This window comes from Pelophylax lessonae, assembly GCF_965119305.1.
Source record: "Pelophylax lessonae genome assembly, chromosome: 1".
NCBI classification, from domain to species: Eukaryota; Metazoa; Chordata; class Amphibia; order Anura; family Ranidae; genus Pelophylax; species Pelophylax lessonae.
Genome location: NC_138768.1, coordinates 598,094,876 through 598,113,054, shown reverse-complemented (window position 1 = coordinate 598,113,054; position 18,179 = coordinate 598,094,876). Strand labels below are relative to the sequence as shown.

General features: G+C 43.7%; 1 protein-coding gene across 1 annotated transcript in view; it reads left to right on the top strand.

The window, feature by feature from the left end:
• Positions 1-18,179, top strand: part of EMCN (endomucin) — a gene marked incomplete at its 3' end in the record, with an annotated part of 222,723 nt that overhangs the window by 173,893 nt on the left and 30,651 nt on the right. The window contains exons 8-10 of the mRNA XM_082243550.1: positions 4,686-4,754; positions 9,499-9,588; positions 17,866-17,890. Coding sequence (XP_082099676.1) covers positions 4,686-4,754; positions 9,499-9,588; positions 17,866-17,890 — 184 coding nt within the window. The remainder of the gene's footprint in view (positions 1-4,685; positions 4,755-9,498; positions 9,589-17,865; positions 17,891-18,179) is intronic.

Sequence of the window (18,179 nt, the reverse complement as noted above, 5' to 3'; positions counted from 1 at the left end):
TTGGAGCCAATGTGCAAAAACTGAGATTTAGGTGAAGCTGTTGCCCATTGAAATACACAAGGTCTGAAGCTAGATTTACATCTAAGCAGTTCTGTGTGCGGCATTTGCATGGGCAAATCAGTCCATTCATTAGAATAGGCTGCTGTACCTGTGTTTCCTGAACCTTTTGTTAATTGTGGCTGCACAGAAACTGCATGGTGCTTTTGCATTGGGTGTGCATGGGGGTGTTCTTAAAGCAGCGTGTTGTTTATGGGGATGAGGTATCCTATGCAATTTATGCGCATTGACTCCCATACCCCCAATGATGTGAACCTAGCCAATTTTTGGTAAATGTGATTTTTTTTTGCGGGGGGGGGCAGCATTTAATTTTTGGACCCAGACAGCACAACGTCTTGGGCCAGCCCTGGACTCATCTCTTAAATATATTGCTGGAAGTTCAGCTATTGTGATACTTCCTGGTGCTCCGACACTCGACCTTCTGGTCTCAGCTTCAACATTTGCAGTCTTCATGCAGCCACTGTGCTCCTGTGCCACTTTGTATTCTTTGATCCTATTCAAAGAATACAAATCCTTCTCTAAAATGAACAGCAGAAGAGAGGGGTGGGCAGAGATTCTGTGTATGAGGAGACAGCGGTTCTGGGAGTGTAATGATAGCTAGCTGTACTACCTGTACTCCATATAATGTCAGTTTTGAATAAAAGGGACACAAGGGGACCTTTTGGGTAGATTGGGCTATTTATGACATTACAGTGAGGAAAAAAGTATTGGATCCCCTGCTTATTTTGTACATTTACCCATTGACAGAGAAATGATCAGTCTATAATTTTAATGGTAGATTTATTTTAACCACTTCCGCACCAGCTGCCGCTGTTGTACGACGGCAGGCTGGCGCTCCCAGGCAAAGCATCGTACATGTATGGCGCTCACCTGGGTGGAGCTAAGGGGCGAACACGCGCCGCTGGAGGCACGCTCCCGCCCCCACTCGTCAGCTGGCGAGCCAGCGCGTGTGCCTAGCGGCTCCGATGGCCGCCGGCCACTCGTAATCTCCCGCAGCTGAGAGAGAAGGACAGACGGCTGATGTAAACACAGCCGTCTGTCATTCTCACTGAAGTGATCACAGAGGCTATGTGATCCTGCTATATAAGATCGCATGTCTCTGTGATTACTTCACAAGCCATGCCCCCTGACAGTTAGAATCACGCCCCTAGGGACACACTTAACCCACTGATCACCAGTAATGTTAACCCCTTCCCTGCCAGTGTAATTTTTACAGTAACAGTAAATATTTTTAGCACTCATTACTGTAGTAATGTCACTGGTACCCCCAAAAGTGTACAAAATGTCATTTAGGGGTCCGATCTGTCCGCCGCAATGTCGCAGTCCCGCAAAAAAAATGAGTGGAATAAGTGTAAGTATTTGACCCCTTCCCAAAACATGACTTAGTACTTGGTGGCAAAACCCTTGTTGGCAATCACAGAGGTCAGACGTTTCTTGTAGTTGGCCACCAGGTTTGCACACAAATTTAGGAGAGTGCTCCTAATCTCAGTTCCTTATCTGTATAGAATGGAGGACACCTGGGAGCTAGAAATCTTACTGATTGATAGGGGATTAAATACTTATTTCACTCATTAAAATGCAAATCAATTTATAACTTGTTTTAAATTATTTCTTCTGGATTTTTTTGCTGTTATTCTGTTTCTTACTGTTAAAAAAAAAAACATACCCCTAAAATTATAGACTGATCATTTCCTTGTAAATGGGCAAACATACAAAAACAGCAGGGGATGAAATACTTTTTTCCCTCACTGTATATTGCGCTGTATCTTTTTTTATATTTTTGAATAAAAGGGATAAGCCCAGGAGGTGGCGTGCATCTTGTTGGACTTAACTCAAAGTATGCCAGCAAGTTTAAAAAGTGGCTGAATTCCTGGAGTTCACCTTTGAATTTGAGCTCAAGGCTTATATAAAAGACACATGCAATTCAATAATTATTCATCACTAAATGTATTATTTAAATGCAAGTAGTAAATGCGCCTGAATTTAACCTGGTGTCAGTCTCTTATAGTCCCTGTACAGCAGAGTTGAGTGAGATAAGAAAAAGCAGCACAAGGAGCTAGTCTGTGTGCTAACATGGAGTATGCTGTTAGGAAAAGAAAGTGTGAAAGAATGACAGGTGAGCCCATCGCTGTAGTGCTTCTCCATCACTCTCCTGCTTCTCCTTCACTGTCCAGTCATGGCTGGGGGAAGTTCCGTGCCAATCTGGGCTCAGAAGATGTGGGTTAAATGATGCTGGTCTTCATTCAATCTGGGAGACTAAGGACATCTAATGGTAGAAAAAAGTACTGTCATCAGAAGGCTCAGATCACAAACACAATGCACAGAGCCAATCTGAGTGGCTCTGTACCCTGTGATCACTGAGATGACCACAGTGATAGCAAATGTACACACTATTTTTTACTTCTGAGAGCCATCCCATTCTTGTAACAACAAACGAAGGGAGGACGTTTAATTTATCAATGAATGAGAATCAAAGAAGGGATCATTAGAAGCAGATTTGTGGTGAGGGTGTTTTAACTGATTGTAGAATAATTATTTAAACCTTTTACCCCAACCCCTCCCCCCCTTCTTCTGTACATTTCATCTCCCTGTTTATTATATGTGACCTAAAGTAAAAAATGGATATAACCGCGCTAGTGCTAACAATAAAAAGGTAAGCAGCAACTCCAAGTGTGACAGCACCCCAAAAGCATAAATATAAACAAGTCGTGCTAAGGGATTAAATAAACTAAAAGTGAATATAAGAATTAATCAGAAAAACCAAACATAAATTGGTGTGATAAAAGTGTCCAGTAAAAATTTAGTGAATAGTTCAAAAATTCCATCTACAGGTAAGAAACAAATAAGTTGAAATATCCCAACTGAATAAATCCACAACCGATAAGTGTTCTGCTTACCAGAAACTAGTGAATAATACGCCCATAAACTGATCACACAGAGCCAAGTATGTGAGCCTGTAGATAGTTCAAATACCGGGAACTACTTTTATAAGGACCACTCGATTTGTCGTAGTGATACCGTCAGATCATCTCAGGTAAAGGCACAGTCACCATATATCGCCAGATACCAGTGAGGACTCAGCATGTAACTCAAAGGGCAATCTGATGATGGATGTTGTTTCCAGAGGGAGCCTGAAGACCTCGAGATGTCCCACAGCAGAAGCCAATTCAAATAAACTCAGCGTGCATCACAGTCCTCTCTAAGGTGCCTTTGATTTTTCTGCTCTGTGCTTCCAAACACTTGCAATTCACATGAGAAGACACATGGAAATGGACTTCCTTTGTGGTCCATTTCCATGTGTCTTCTCATGTGAATTGCAAGTGCTTGGAAGCACAGAGCAGAAAAATCAAAGGCACCTTAAGGCCCCTTTCATACAGGCGGACCATTCAGATCCGCCTGTCCGTTTTTTTTTGGAGGATCTGAACGGTCCCCCCATGCATCTCTATGGGGGATCGGATGTCAGCGGAGACATGTCCGCTGACATCCGATCTGTCAAATCTGGACGGATGGAAACCCTATTTTCCATCCGTCCAGCGGATCAGATCGGATGGGATCGAATGAGGGGCCCCTTTCACACTATCCGTCCGTCGGACGGATTCCGTTTTTCTCAGCGGGGGATCGAGCCGCCGATCCCCCGCTGAGCAGGAGGATGACAGCTGTTCTCCACGCTGTGTGCGGAGACACAGCTGTCAGTTCCCCATGCATCTCTATGGGGAAAATCGGATGGGAACGGACCGTCGGTCCGTTCTCATCCGATCCGATCCGCTGGACGGATGGAAAATAGGGTTTGCATCCGTTCAGATTTGACGGATCGGATAGGATCGGATGTCAGCAGACATGTCTCCGCTGACATCCAATCCCCCATAGGGATGCATGGGTGGACCGTTCAGATCTGCCAAAAAAACGGACAGGCGGATCTGAACGGTCCGCCTGTGTGAAAGGGGCCTAAAGAGGACTGTGATGCACGCTGAGTTTATTTGAATTGGCTTTTGCTGTGGGACATCTCAAGGTCTTCAGGCTCCCTCTGGAAACAACATCCATCATCAGATTGCCCTTTGAGTTACATGCTGAGTCCTCACTGGTATCTGGCGATATATGGTGACTGTGCCTTTACCTGAGTTGATCTGACGGTATCACTAAGACAAATCAAGTGGTCCTTATATAAGTAGTTCCCGGTATTTGAACTATCTACAGGCTCACATACCTGGCTGTGTGGATCAGCTTATGGGTGTATTATTCACTAGTTTCTGGTAAGCAGAACACTTATCGGTTGTGGATTTATTCAGTTGGGATATTTCAACTTATTTGTTTCTTACCCGTGGATGGAATTTTTTAACTATTCACTCAATTTTTACTGGACACTTTTATCACACCAATTTATGTTTGGTTTTTCTGATTAATTCTCATATTCACTTTTAGTTTATTTAATCACTTAGCGTGACTTGTTTATATTTATTATATGTAACCTGTATATTAAACCTTCACCTCCCTCATTCTGCATATTAACCTCCTCATGTTCATCCTCTGACTCTATGTGACCTGATATTAACCAGTTCATTTCCTTCAGGTGTGTACTGAAAAATTGTGATTACCTGGATTCAATTTTTGTCTTTTTTTTATACTCCAAGACTCCAAAAACCATGACAATATCGTTCCAAGTGGTGGTACAGAAAAAATATCTGCCACGAGTAACAAAGGTAAGCAAACATAGAGAATTCGAGAGTTGTGCCCATATTTGGGGGGTTATAACAATTGGTCATCCCCAAACAGGATAATGTGCTAAACCTGTAGTTAAATAAGAGAACAAGAACCTTCACTAAGTGGAAGGATGGGTTTGATAATAAATATGGCAGTGCCTCCACCCAGAACAAGGCCTCTATGTACAGAGGCCTTGTGGTCTATTTCCATGTGTCTTTTCATGTGAATTGCAATTGTTTGGAAGCACAGAGCAGAAAAATCAAAGGCACCTTAGAGAGGACTGTGATGCACGCTGAGTTTATTTGAATTGGCTTCTGCTGTGGGACATCTTGAGGTCTTCAGGCTCCCTCTGGAAACAACATCCATCATCAGATTGCCCTTTGAGTTACATGCTGAGTCCTCACTGGTATCTGGCGATATATGGTGACTGTGCCTTTACCTGAGTTGATCTGACGGTATCACTAAGACAAATCAAGTGGTCCTTATCGAAGTAATTCCCGGTATTTGAACTATCTACAGGCTCACATACCTGGCTGTGTGTGATAGGTTTATGGGCGTATTATTCACTAGTTTCTGGTAAGCAGAACACTTATCGGTTGTGGATTCATTCAGTTGGGATTTGTTTCTTACCCGTGGATGGAATTTTTGGACTATTCACTCAATTTTTACTGGACACTTTTATCACACCAATTTATGTTTGGTTTTTCTGATTAATTCTCATATTCACTTTTAGTTTATTTAATCACTTAGCATGACTTGTTTACATTTATTATATGTGACCTGTATATTAAACCTTCACCTCCCTCATTCTGCATATTAACCTCCTCATGTTCATCCTCTAAATCTATGTGACCTGATATTAACCAGTTCATTTCCTTCAGGAGTGTACTGAAAAATTGTGATTACCTGGATTCAATTTTTGTCTTTTTTTATATTCCAAGACTCCAAAAACGATGACAATATCGTTCCAAGTGGTGGTACAGAAAAAATATCTTCCACAAGTAACAAAGGTAAGCAAACATATAGAATTAGAGAGTTGTGCCCATAGTTGGGGGGTTCTAACAATTGGCCCTCCCCAAACAGGATTATGTGCTAAACATATAGTTAAATTAGAGAACAAGAACCTTCACTAAGTGGAAGGATGGGTTTGATAATAAAGATGGCAGTGCCTCCACCCAGAACAAGGCCTCTGTGAACAGAGGGGATTCATTTTCTGGGAAATTAATCAAAGTAAGTGGAACTACTGCAACCAGCATATAACATTTACCATAAGTAAATAGATGCACACCATTATGGAAATAATGCAAGCTATATATATAAGAAAAGATTATTAATAGTAAATACATTCATTGTACAAACAGGTATTATCATCAAAGTGCCCAACAAGAGTCGTGGTGGAAATGTGCACATATACCCAGGTATATGTATTTAGTAATAGAAATACTTCCAGATGAATGTTGATGAATGTAGCAGAAAAGTTCAGTTGCAGGGCCTCTGAGGATGATCACAATGTGGCGTCCAATCTGGCGTTGGATGCCTAAAGACAAGATCAAAGTGATGGGAAGATCCTCCAACCAATGTAAAACTAGCCTTGAACACAGCTTCTCAACAGCAGAAACTGTGGTGTGGCTCTTTAATTCAGGGTCAGGCTGACATCTACTGTGCATCAAGGTTTACTAAAATAACAGGTGCTGTATATAAACTCTATTGCAATAGATAGGCTCACATACTAACATACAGCAAGATGACCACTACACATGCACACTATGTCATAGACATAACTATCTGGTTTTGTGCATGTGCGATAACAAGGGAACAGATATACTTATGTCACCAGTCTTTAGATATTATGTATACCAAGAAGCTATGGGCAACAAAAGTAAACTATTGAACATAGGAGCACATGACTCTTGCTTCTGGCCTGGATTCAGCAGAAGCTTTTCCATGGACAGTACATGTGATCTCAGCTCCTCTCTCTCTCTTTGTCTTTCTCTACTTCCTTCCTCTGGAGTTTCTAACTCAACTAGCAGGGACAGGAAGTACCTGCCTCTAACCATCTAACTAAAGCAAAAGCTATTTGCAAATACAGGCAGTAGAGCAGTGTTTCTCAACTCCGGTCCTCAGGGCACACTAACAGGCCAGGTTTGCAAGATAACTGAAATAGATCCCAGGTGATATCATTTGCTGTTCAGTGATTGCAGTATTCCAGTCTGAATCTCCCCAAAGTAATACCTAAAATCTGGCCTGTTAGTGTGCCCTGAGGACCGGAGTTGAGAAACACTGCAGTAGAGAACAGCAGATGTCTATAGAGTGAAGTACTCAAAGAAGGCATAAACCTTCACTAGGTCTTTTACAGTTTTTTCTTGAACTCTGTAAACTAGGCTACATTTGGGTTTACAGACAAACCACCTGTGACACCCATTGAAGTGAATTCTTCATATGTAGTTTTGGAGATTCAACGAGGAGTAAGTGTTGCATCACTTGCACTTTGGCAAAATCTCCACAGCAGATGTTCTGTAGGTTCAGGTATATGTAAGGTAAATGGAAAAAATATAGGAAAAAATGTTATACTGTATAAATATATATAGCAAAGGCATAACCAATACTCTTGACAGTGAAGGTCCAGCGCTTTTTGATAACCAAAACAGCACCTAAGATAATGGCTGAAGGGGTATGGGGGGAGGCCAGAGGACATCATATTTCAACTAAATGGGCAGCCAGCAGCACAGGGGATACTTTGCATTCAATGTAAGTACTGTCCCTTGTGCTGATTTTTTTAAATTGTAACTAAACTTTAAGGGCTCCTTAGGCTCTAAAGCTTTAAGGGAATCCCAGAAAAGTGAAATATTATCTGTACAATGTATTAGTTACCAAGAATAGGAGTACCAATGGTTGTTTTACATAACATACCTGGTATGTTTTCACCTACTTAATAGAACAAAGTCATGAAATGCACTGGTAGTAGATTTAAAGCTCAGCTAGGATAAAATAAGTCTTTATTGTGCTGGTCTGATTCAAGCCTACAACCTAGTTCCCAACATGAATATCCACTGCACTATGTACATTTTAATTTTTTTTTTTTCTTGGAAAACAATAAAATCATTTCCTTACTGAGGTCCCACACACACCTCAAATTTTACATGATACACAGGTAGAAAGGCTCCCCCAATTTCAAAATTTTATAGTGAAAAATAAATATACAGGTCTGGTTTTCCAGTTTGGCACATACCAGCACTGTGTCTAAGGCACACAAATATACAAATGTATAGAGGACACAGATAAAAGAGAGAATTTCTTGTAATAAGCATATCTTCCTCCAGCCACTGCTGTAGCTTGCAGTCATGAACACTCTCTGTATGCATTGTGGCTGAAAAATTCCCCCAGCGATACAGTACCAGATTCACTTCTGTCTCATCATTGAGTTTACGCAGCATGGAATACCAGATTTACTTCCTGCTCATCACTGAGTTTACACTGCGCTTTACAACATAAGGTCAGATAGTACAATTACAATACAATTTAATACATTAGGAATCAGAGAGCCCTGCTTGTTAGAGATTACACTCTAAGAGGGAGGGTCAAGAGATACAAGTGGTAATAACCGTGAGGGATGGGCTGATGGAGAAAATAAATGTGCAGTTGTTAGGTGGTTTTCAGGGATCATGATCTGGAAGTGGACAGAGTAGAAGATTGTCGGACAGATTGGGGTAGAGTATACCAATGAATGGGAGAGGATGGATAAGACCTGGAGGCGAGCGTGGGGTGAGGTCACAAGGGAGCTAGAGAGCAGGAAGTCTTAGGAGGAATGAAGAGAAGGATTTGGTTGATATTTTGAGAAAAGGTTAATGATGTAGCTGGGGGCTGAGCTGTGGACGGCTTTGTTATTTTTACAAGTTATTGTTAGTATCTTGAATTTAATTTGTTGGGTGAATGAAAGCCAGTGGAGGGATTGGCAGAGAGAGGTAGCAGACGGTGAGCGGTTTTTAAGTTGGGTGAGCCTGGCAGCACCATTTTTGATGGACTGAAGAGGGGAAAGCCTATTTAAAGGCAAGCCAATGAGGAGGGAGTTGCAGTAGTCGAGGTGGGAGATGACCAGGGATTGAATTAGAAGCTTTGTGGTGTCATTGGTTAGGAAGGGACGTATCTTGGAGATGCAGCTATACAGAAATTACCGAGCCACCACTGGAGAGATTTCACTCACCTCACCTCATCTCCAAGTGATTTGTTCCAGACGGTACAGTAAGTGATAGAATGTCAATTCTGACTTGAACTAAGTTTCAGTGACCATCCTATCACCATTGTTATATGAAAAGTGTCACCTCTGGCTACTGAACCCTTTTTTCTGTTGAGATACCAAATACTGACCTTATTAGCCATGCATGGAATCCTTTCAATTCGAGGAGCCAAATATGAAGACCTTGGTTGCTACATGGCCTGGTTTTATAAATATTTGACAGGCCCTTTACTGCTCCTAAAATCAGTTAATAAACTGCTTTAATCATGTTTTAATATCTATTGTTTGCTTGGTGGGGATGGTAATTGTACTTATAATGTTTTAAACACAACATTATTGATTTAGCTTTATTATAATGCTGTATGTGTCAATACATGTAAATTAAACATGTATTAGGTATTATATTGCTTGTAATAACAATGAAGAAGTCTCATTGACCCAATTGATTTTTATGTGACACTGAAAACATGGTAAGATCTGTATTATTAATTGCATTTCTTTTTTTGCAGGAATAAAAATTGCAGCAGGGTGTGTTGCAGCTTTTATCGCCGCTATTGTCTTAGTAGTTATCTACAAAATATGTCGGAAAAAGCCCCCAGGTAATAATAATGTTAGAAGAATTTTAGTGTTCTGGTGCATGACTGGATGTTTTTAGTTAAAGGTAAATTAACTGGTTGTTATAGATCTGAGCACTTATACTTATTAATAGTGCTTTTATTTAAGGTGTATCTCAAGTTTTTTTGCTTTGTTTTTTTAGTTTATTGCTGTCTCAGTCCCTATTTTGGAGATTCACCAGTCTAGTTTTACTGGTAACCATTTTTACTGAAACACAAAGAGGGGAAACTCAACATTTTAGAGTTGTCCCTAGGAAATTTATTTCAGACATCCCAGGAGTCTTTAGTAGGGGAGGAGGGGCTCTCTCCGCTAAGCACAACCTCTTCTGCTTGCATGCCTGAGTTAAGGGCAATTGGGTTCCAAGAAGTAAATGCTACCTGAATGATCTGCCCCTACTCAAGATGGCCATGGCCAGAAATGCTAGGGGGTGTCTTTCATAGTGTTTTCTCAAAAAAATAAAGCATTGAGGTATGGATGGATGGGAACATTTAAAAATTTAAAATTAATTAAATAACATTTTTTGTTTGTGGTGCTCAGGTGAAGTATAGGTCCACTTAAGGGTAACTTCTGCATTGATCATTTTAAACTGTGACATTCCATTTTACCTCATGTTTATATTCTGCAAATTAAAGCTCTTTCTTGGAACATAGTTTGTGCTTTCTTGAGGCTAGATTTCAGATCTTTGTAATATTTGAGACCCCACACCCAGCTGACCTACTGAAATCAGCAGGCCATAGTCACCCTGCACAGATCCTTTGCTGGATTAGAGCAGACAAGGATGGATGTCACTTTTGTGACATCTGTGTACAATCAGTTTTTAGTTCCATTTAAATACTGGAACTCTTCGGACCCCTATTATAACTATGGGTGGCCAAATGTAAACATAAGTATGTCCATTTACATTAGACTACCTCTGATTATTTATTCAGAAAAACAGAAAAGGATGCAGACCTTTTCCATTTTCTTTTTTAGACCTGGACTGACTCGGAGGTAAGCTGATGTGAATGGACACACGTTTGTTTACGCCTGCCCATAGGCTTCCATAAAGATTCCAATCAGGTCCATCTGAAAAACTGATAGATGGACCTGATCAGACCACCCCTGTAAAAGAGGCCAACAGGGCTAAAAATAGGTCTTTTAAGGTCCCATTTACACTTGCACATAGGGCTATTGGCAATTTCATGAGGGAGACCCAGAAAGGGTTCCTGGTTACTAGATGCAGGCAGCAGCCTCACTGAAAGCAATAGAAGGTTGACAGCTCCTGCAGCTGGCTGTGGCCATTCGCATGTAATTGCTCATAGAGTGCATGATCAGCCCACAAGTATGAATGGGACCTAACTAGCAGAAAGTTTTAACAGTTCTTCTTGTTCTAACACCCATCATCTGAACAGAAATACCTCTATATGGGGATGAATACATCAAAAAACCTTGCATTGGTTCCATTCTTTTTTCACAACACTTTAAATATGTTACCAATTGACAGATTTATGTCCTTGTGATAACATCACAGGAAGAGACAAGATAAGATAAGCAAAGATGCAGAAAATAATAAAGTTAAACAGTCTTATCCGCCACTCTACTCAAATAAAAAAAAGGCTAGAAAAAAAACCCCAGAGAAATGTATATGCATCTTCAGTTCCACTAGATGACAGTGTTTAAATAGCAAATACATTATCAACTGGTTCAGTAGAAGACCTTGTACCAGTGATGTAGAGGATGCCACAGATTGTGTAATTTTCCATTTCTTGCTTTCCCTGAGGACTGGATAAGTCATATACAGACAACTCAATAAAAAGGGGAGTTTGCCAGGAAAACAAATTTGCATATTCAGAATTTAAGCTCAGCAGGTACAAAATATATTTGTACAATACAGTATATTTGAGAACCCTAGAAAGTAGAGCAATTCTCCTGCGCTCGAGTGTAACGTGATGGATTGAGAGTGATATTTCGGACTTGAATGGGTAAGACTTGTAGTCTTGCTGCCCCCTCAGAATCAAGGGTATCGGTGCGCCCCTTTTCTTTTTGTTGTTATTTGAGAAACCTGTCTAGAGTAAAATTATGCTAATGTATATTACATCTTTGGCTGAATGTGACTTTTTTTAAAGCGGAATTCTCTCCAAAAAAATGTAATTTAAAAAAAATCCTCAATGGCCACAAAGGATATAAATCTACTTGTGTGCACCAAATGCATTGGCAAACCCAGTTAATTTCTTGTAAAACAAAACATAGTTACTGGCTGCACATAGGTCAGTACAGAGTATGGATCTCTGGGGAGGGACCCAGCAGCTCCTCCCACTAAAGGCTACCTACAGAGAACTACAGGCAAGGGGGGGGGGGGGGTTGTGCAGATACAAGATCAGTCATCCTCTACAAGGAGAAAGAGCAGTAGTTACTGGTCTTTATTACAGGAAGCTCCTGCACAGAGGCAAAGTTCACACAGTATTACTGCATAGATTCAAGTAAGAATACGCATGACTCTTGTGTATAGACCTAAGGCTTCCTTGAGCAATGAGCAATTTCTGCCTCTCAGAAAATTTCTTTCTGACACATTGATTTTTTTAGCTATAAGTAAGGGGATCATTCCTCCCAACGACCACAAGTGTAAGGAGCATTGTAGATATAACAGAATATTTCTTATCAAATACTTACCGTAATTTTCCTTTCCTGAAGGACTCCATGGCAGCCTACGTGTGGGTTAATCCCGCCTCCTCTCCAAAGTTATAGGACCCCCCTCCCATAAATTTCAGCCTTTGGACTGAGACCGTGTTCCATATCATAGCCGAATCCAAGACCAGAGGGTGGGAACTCCTGCTGCCATAGAGTCCATCAGCAAAGGAAAATTACAGTAAGTATTTGATAAGAAATGTTCTGTTTTCCTGACAGACTCCATGGCAGCCTATGTGTAGGAAATAACAAGCCGACACCACACGGGTGGGAATGCTTGAACAAAGAAAATTTTAATTCACACTGTCAACCGACAAAACACTCAGACCAAAACTAACGGAGGACAAGGATGCCGGCTTCATGCAGTAGTGGGTCATAAAGGTGTTGATGGATGACCAAGAGGCCGCTCTACAGATAAACTCCAGAGCCACGTGATGCTAGGGGGCCCAGGTTGTCGAGATGCTCCTTGTCTAATGGGTTTTTACCACCTCCGGGGGAGACAAGCCCTTTGCCTTATAGGCCTGTTGGATGGTCGACACGATCCAGGCCTCTATGGTCCTATAAGAGGCACGCTTCCCTCTATTCTTGCCCGAAAAGAGGATAAAGAGATTATCCGAAAGTCTGAAGGATGCTGTAACCTGAAGATAGTCCTTCAGAGTTTTACCCACATCTAGGGGATGGGGCACAGCTTCTCCTGAGGCCCGGAAAGTAGGGAGGACAATCTCCTGGTTTTCGAAGACCGAAGACTGAAGTGACCTTTGGGTTTGAGTTGAGCATAGGTATAAGAACTACCCGATCCGGAAAGAAGGTAAGAAATGGTTCCTTGTGTCCCAGGGCCCCAATCTCTGAGACTCTCTTAGCAGAGATGATCGCCACCATGAAAGCTATCTTGATGGTGAGGTCATTGATCGAGATGGAGTTAACAGAACCTGACCCCGAAAGAGCATTGAGGACAAGAGGAAGATCTCATTTAGGAAATCTTGGTTTCCTCTGAGGTCTGAGTTTAGCTTTGAAAAATTGCTGAATAAGGGGATGCCTGTCCCAGGAGACACCGGTAAAAGCAGACAAGGCTGAACCCTGAGCATGCCCACTTAGAGAGCCAGATCCAGACCTGACTGAAGAAACTTCTAGACCTCCTGGATCCCGATATCTGAGAATGATTTGCCCCTGAGGACATGAACTCCATGAACCTGGCCCAGACTCTGCTGTAGATTCTGTTTGTACTTGCTCTCCTGGAGTTCTTCAGGGTGGCGATGACCCCTGGGGGGCATCCAAGGGCTTCCAACCTCTCACCCCTCAAAAACCAGACCGTCAACCGCAGCAGCGCCGGGCAAGGATGCAGCGACGCTCTCTGTGAAAGAAGGTCCGGCTTGAGGGGAAGAGGGTCTGGACTCTGATAGCTGAGCTGCAGGAGGAGTGGGAACCAAGGCCTGTTTGGCCAGTATGGAGCCACCACAACCACCTCCATGGCTTCTGCTTGGAGTCTCTGCAGGAACCTGAGAATGATTGGGATTGGGGGAAAGGCATATGCTCTGTTGAATTCCCACCATCTGTCCTGAATGCTTGGTGACACCTGCCCTGAGTGTAGTATTTTTCCAGTTTGTGATTGCAGGGAGAGGCGAGCAGATTGACTTTAGGGTAAACCCCCAAGGACAGGATCCACTTGAATGTCTCCGCATGGAGGGACCACTCGTTGTGGTTCAGCCGCACTCTGAAGAGGAAATCCACTTGAACATTCTGAATATAGACCACTGATATGTCGGCCAGATGAGTTTGAGCCCACGTCATGATAGGATCCAGTTCCCGCAAGAGGTAAACTCTCCGAGTCCTGCCTTGCCTCTTTACATAGTATACCACTGTGGTATTGTCCATCCTGAGCAGCACAGACTTTCCCTTTGTTAGATGGCGGAAGGCTTGGAGAGCAAGAAAGGCCGCCCGGAGCTCCAGGATATTCGAGACCAGTGTGTGGGATTGTGGGGCCCACCTGCCCTGGGCCACTTCTGACATGCAGTGAGCTCCCCACCTGGAATTTCTGGCGTCCATTGTGATGATGATCCAGGAGGTGGGAACTATGGAGTGGCAGTTTAGTAGATTTTTGCACTGGAGCCACCAGAGGAGACTGTCCCTCATGCTGGGGTAAATAAAGATGGGCTGATTGTGTTCTCCTGGATTCCACTGTTGGAGAAAGCCTCTTTGAAAAGGGAGCATTCTCCAGAGAGCCCATTTGACTATGGAAGTCGTGAAGACAATTGTGCCGATGATCTTGGGACACTGGGGAGCCTTCAGGAATGAGCACGAGAGAGCCAGAAGGATTCTTTCTTGCACTGCTGGGATTTTCTCCAAGGGTAGGGGCATCGTACCCCTGATTGTATTGAACTGTGCCCCTAGGTAAATCAGGCGCCGAGTGGGCTCCAGATGACTCTTTTCCCAGTTTAGCAACCAACTGAACTCCAGAAGGTTCGTAATAACTTGATCCCTGTGAGCTAGCAATTGATCTCTGTCCTGAGATAAAAGGAGGAGATCGTCGAGGTAGTGGTGTACACGTATACCTCTCGTGCTGATGAGGGCCACCACTGCCAGAAGGACTTTTGAGAACACTCTCGGGGATGTTGACAAGCCAAAAGGGAGGCGGGTGAACTGGAAGTGCTGATGTACGACTGAAAACCGGAGGTACCTGCGAAATCCTTCTGCCACAGGCACATGGAAATAAGTGTCCTTCAGGTCTATTGTGACCAACCAGTCGCCCGGAAGCACCGCTTTCGGAATAGTGGACAGGGTCTCCATCTTGAATTTTATGTTTTTGACTAATTTGTTTAGGTACGTAAGGTCTATGACAGGCCTCCAGGAGCCATTCTTTTTTAGAACTAAGAAGAGGGGTGAGTATATGCATTGAAACTTCTCTTGATCCGGCACCAGTACCACTGTGCGTTGAGCTACCAGAGTGTCTACATAGGTGAGCAAGATTTGTCTTTTCTCTTCTAAGTGAGGCAAGAGAGTGGAAATGAATTTGGGGAGAGGGTTCACAAGAAAGGACCATGCATGACCCGTGGAGACCGTTTTGACGTTTTGTCCAAAAGTCTGAGATTGAGGCCGCCCAGACATGCCGAAAGTGGAGCAGGTGCGCCCACACCCAACATACCTGAGCGGGCCCAATTTCAAAAAGACTTTTTGGCCTCCTGCCCACTAGGAGCTGGGTTCTTAGCAGATCTTCGGGAGGATGACTGGCCTCCTCTCCAATTCCTCCTAAAGTCCCAACCAAGCCTATAGAAGCGAGCCTCTCTTGCCCGATTCGGGTTCTGCCTTCTTGGTTGGGGTTTCTTCTGGCCAAACAAGCGTCTGTCCTAGGGAAGGAAGAGAGGACCCCTTTAAAAGGAATCCTACACCAGGCTTGTTTAGATGCCGGATCGGCGAGCCAAGGGCGCAGCCACAGGGCTCGCTTAGCCATTACAGATGAGAGCATGGCTCTGGCCAGGAAGCTAAGGACGTCAATAGAGGCTTCATCCAAGAAGACCAATGCCAGCTGCAGTTCCTGAAGGAGAGAATTTTCAGCTACCTCGTCTGAGATACCCCTAAGCTTGGACTCAATGACACCCAAGCCTCCATAGCCTTGGACATAGCTGCCAGTGCAAAGGTGGGTTTACAGGCATCACAAGCTGTGACGTAGATCCCTCTGAGGTCCAAATCTATCTTCCTGTCCAAGCAATCCTTGAAGGAGACAGCGTCATTCAGGGGAAGGGTGACATGTTTTGCTAACCTCGTCACTGCGGCATCCACTAAGGGGGCTGATTCTAGGTGTCTTACGCCTTCTGATTTGAATGGATAAAGCTTAGCTAGCTTAGAGGAAAGGGTGGATTTGTTGTCCACCTTACTCCATTCATCCATAATGATGTCCTTCAGTTCCGAGAGGAACGGGAAGTTGGGGCGTTCCCTCCCCAGGTGTTTGAAGAATTTTCGTTGATTCACCTGGGGTGTCACGGGGTCCTCCCACTTCAGGGCCTCCTTGATATATTTGATCAGAGGTGAAATTAAAGCAAAGTCAAAGCCCCCTGAGGCTTCATTCCCTTTGGAGTCACTCTCTGAAGACCTCCAGGAAGTGTAGCTCAGCTGAGAGGGGCCCTGATCCTCATGGGCATCACCAGTGGGAGAGCCGGCTGTAAATTGGCTTCTTGTGGCGGTAGTACCCCATTCCTTCAGGGACTGCTGTACCACTCGTCTTACCAGAGACTCCATCTTTTGGTCATCGGCCTCCCTCTCACCAAATCTGCGCGAGCAAGCATGGCTCGCAAAGGGACTTTTCCTCCAGGACACGCGTCCTGCATCCCCAACAGTCTCTCTGGGCCAGGTGGATGCGGTGTCTGGAGGAGGATTTGAAGCGGCTCTCTGATGCCTGCTCCCAGAAGGAGACTCGTGGCGTCTGGATCTCAATGATGAGTCACGTTGCGGCCTGGCAGGGTCCCTATCCTAATGGGGGGAAGAAATATTAACAGCATACAGAGTGACGACCACACACCCAGGCCTGAACCAGCACCCACATGTTACGAGAGGGCTGGCCACAAGAGGGCAGTGATGTAAGATCCATCCTCACAAAGGTCCGTGGCTGAGGACTGGGGAGGGAAAAGGGCAACGGAGGGTCAGAGAGAACCACCGCTAGCCCCCCCATCCCCCCTACTATCCCCCCCTTTCATACTACTCCTCCACCAGCCTGGGGAGAGAAGCAGCAGGCTTGGGGAAGCTGTCGCAGTGCCCACAGAACTCCCCAAGGAACTGGGGTTAAAAGCAAGTTTAAATTCCCCGCCAGAGTGACGTCGTCGCCTGTCATGGGCGCGACCGCGTATGTGTGAGCCAAGCATCAGTTCCGCTTGCGGCACCTGCACAAACGCAAAACCAAGCCTCGATCTCGCCTGCGGTCCCGCAGGTCCTGCCGACAGAGCAGGAAGAAGCGGCGGCCTGGAATGCAGAAGCGTTCCAGCCACCATGAGAGGTCGAGATACACTAGAGCCCGGGTAACAGAAGGAACAGGACAATAAACAAAGAGGACTGCCATTGAGTGGGGACAGAACTTTAGACCCTGCCAGGGCTTACACCATACCGCCTCCTGCACACCACACCGAGCCAGGGGATGCCATTGCCACACATTCATGGCTGGGTCCCGTGCAGCACAGACAGTGAGCTTCACATTGGAGCAAGCAGGATGCTGATCTTCACAAAGGTATTCCAACAGGGTCCTTGGAGGAGGACAAAAAAGAACACTGTCTTGGACCAAAGGCTGAAATTTATGGGAGGGGGGGTCCTAAAACCTTGGAGAGGAGGCAGGATTAACCCACACGTAGGCTGCCATGGAGTCTGTCAGTAAAGTCATTTTTAGCTTTAGCAGGGGTTCCTTGAGACCAAAAAGTTATTTCAAGGGTTCCTCTATGTTGAAATAGTTGAAAAGGGCTGATTTAGACAATAGTTGCTTATCCCAGAATCCAGCTTTAATATGAAGGCTGTACTGCATGTGCATAAACAGATTTTGCTTGTATATTACCTTTGATTTCACATGTTTTCAAATGAATAGTAGTATTTGAAGTAATTCCATTCAATTGATTCTCTTCTAGCTCCAGAGAATGCTGAAGTAAAAGAGTAAGTAACCTTCTGCCATTTCTTGATTAAAAGGCATCATTATATGAAGACCAGAAGTGAATGCCTTTGTGAACTGTATGTTCTGTTCTATGAATGCATTGAAGGAACTTTCAGAAATGTCAGTTGCCTATACAATGTTAGCACAACTTCCAACTCACTAAAGTCTAAATTAAATTTATCATGTTTTATTTTTGAAATGTGGGAAATATAAAGTGTAAAAAAACACAGTAAATAATAGCATTAATTGCAGTGTCATTGCTGTAATAGCTTCATTCTGTTCTCATTATAA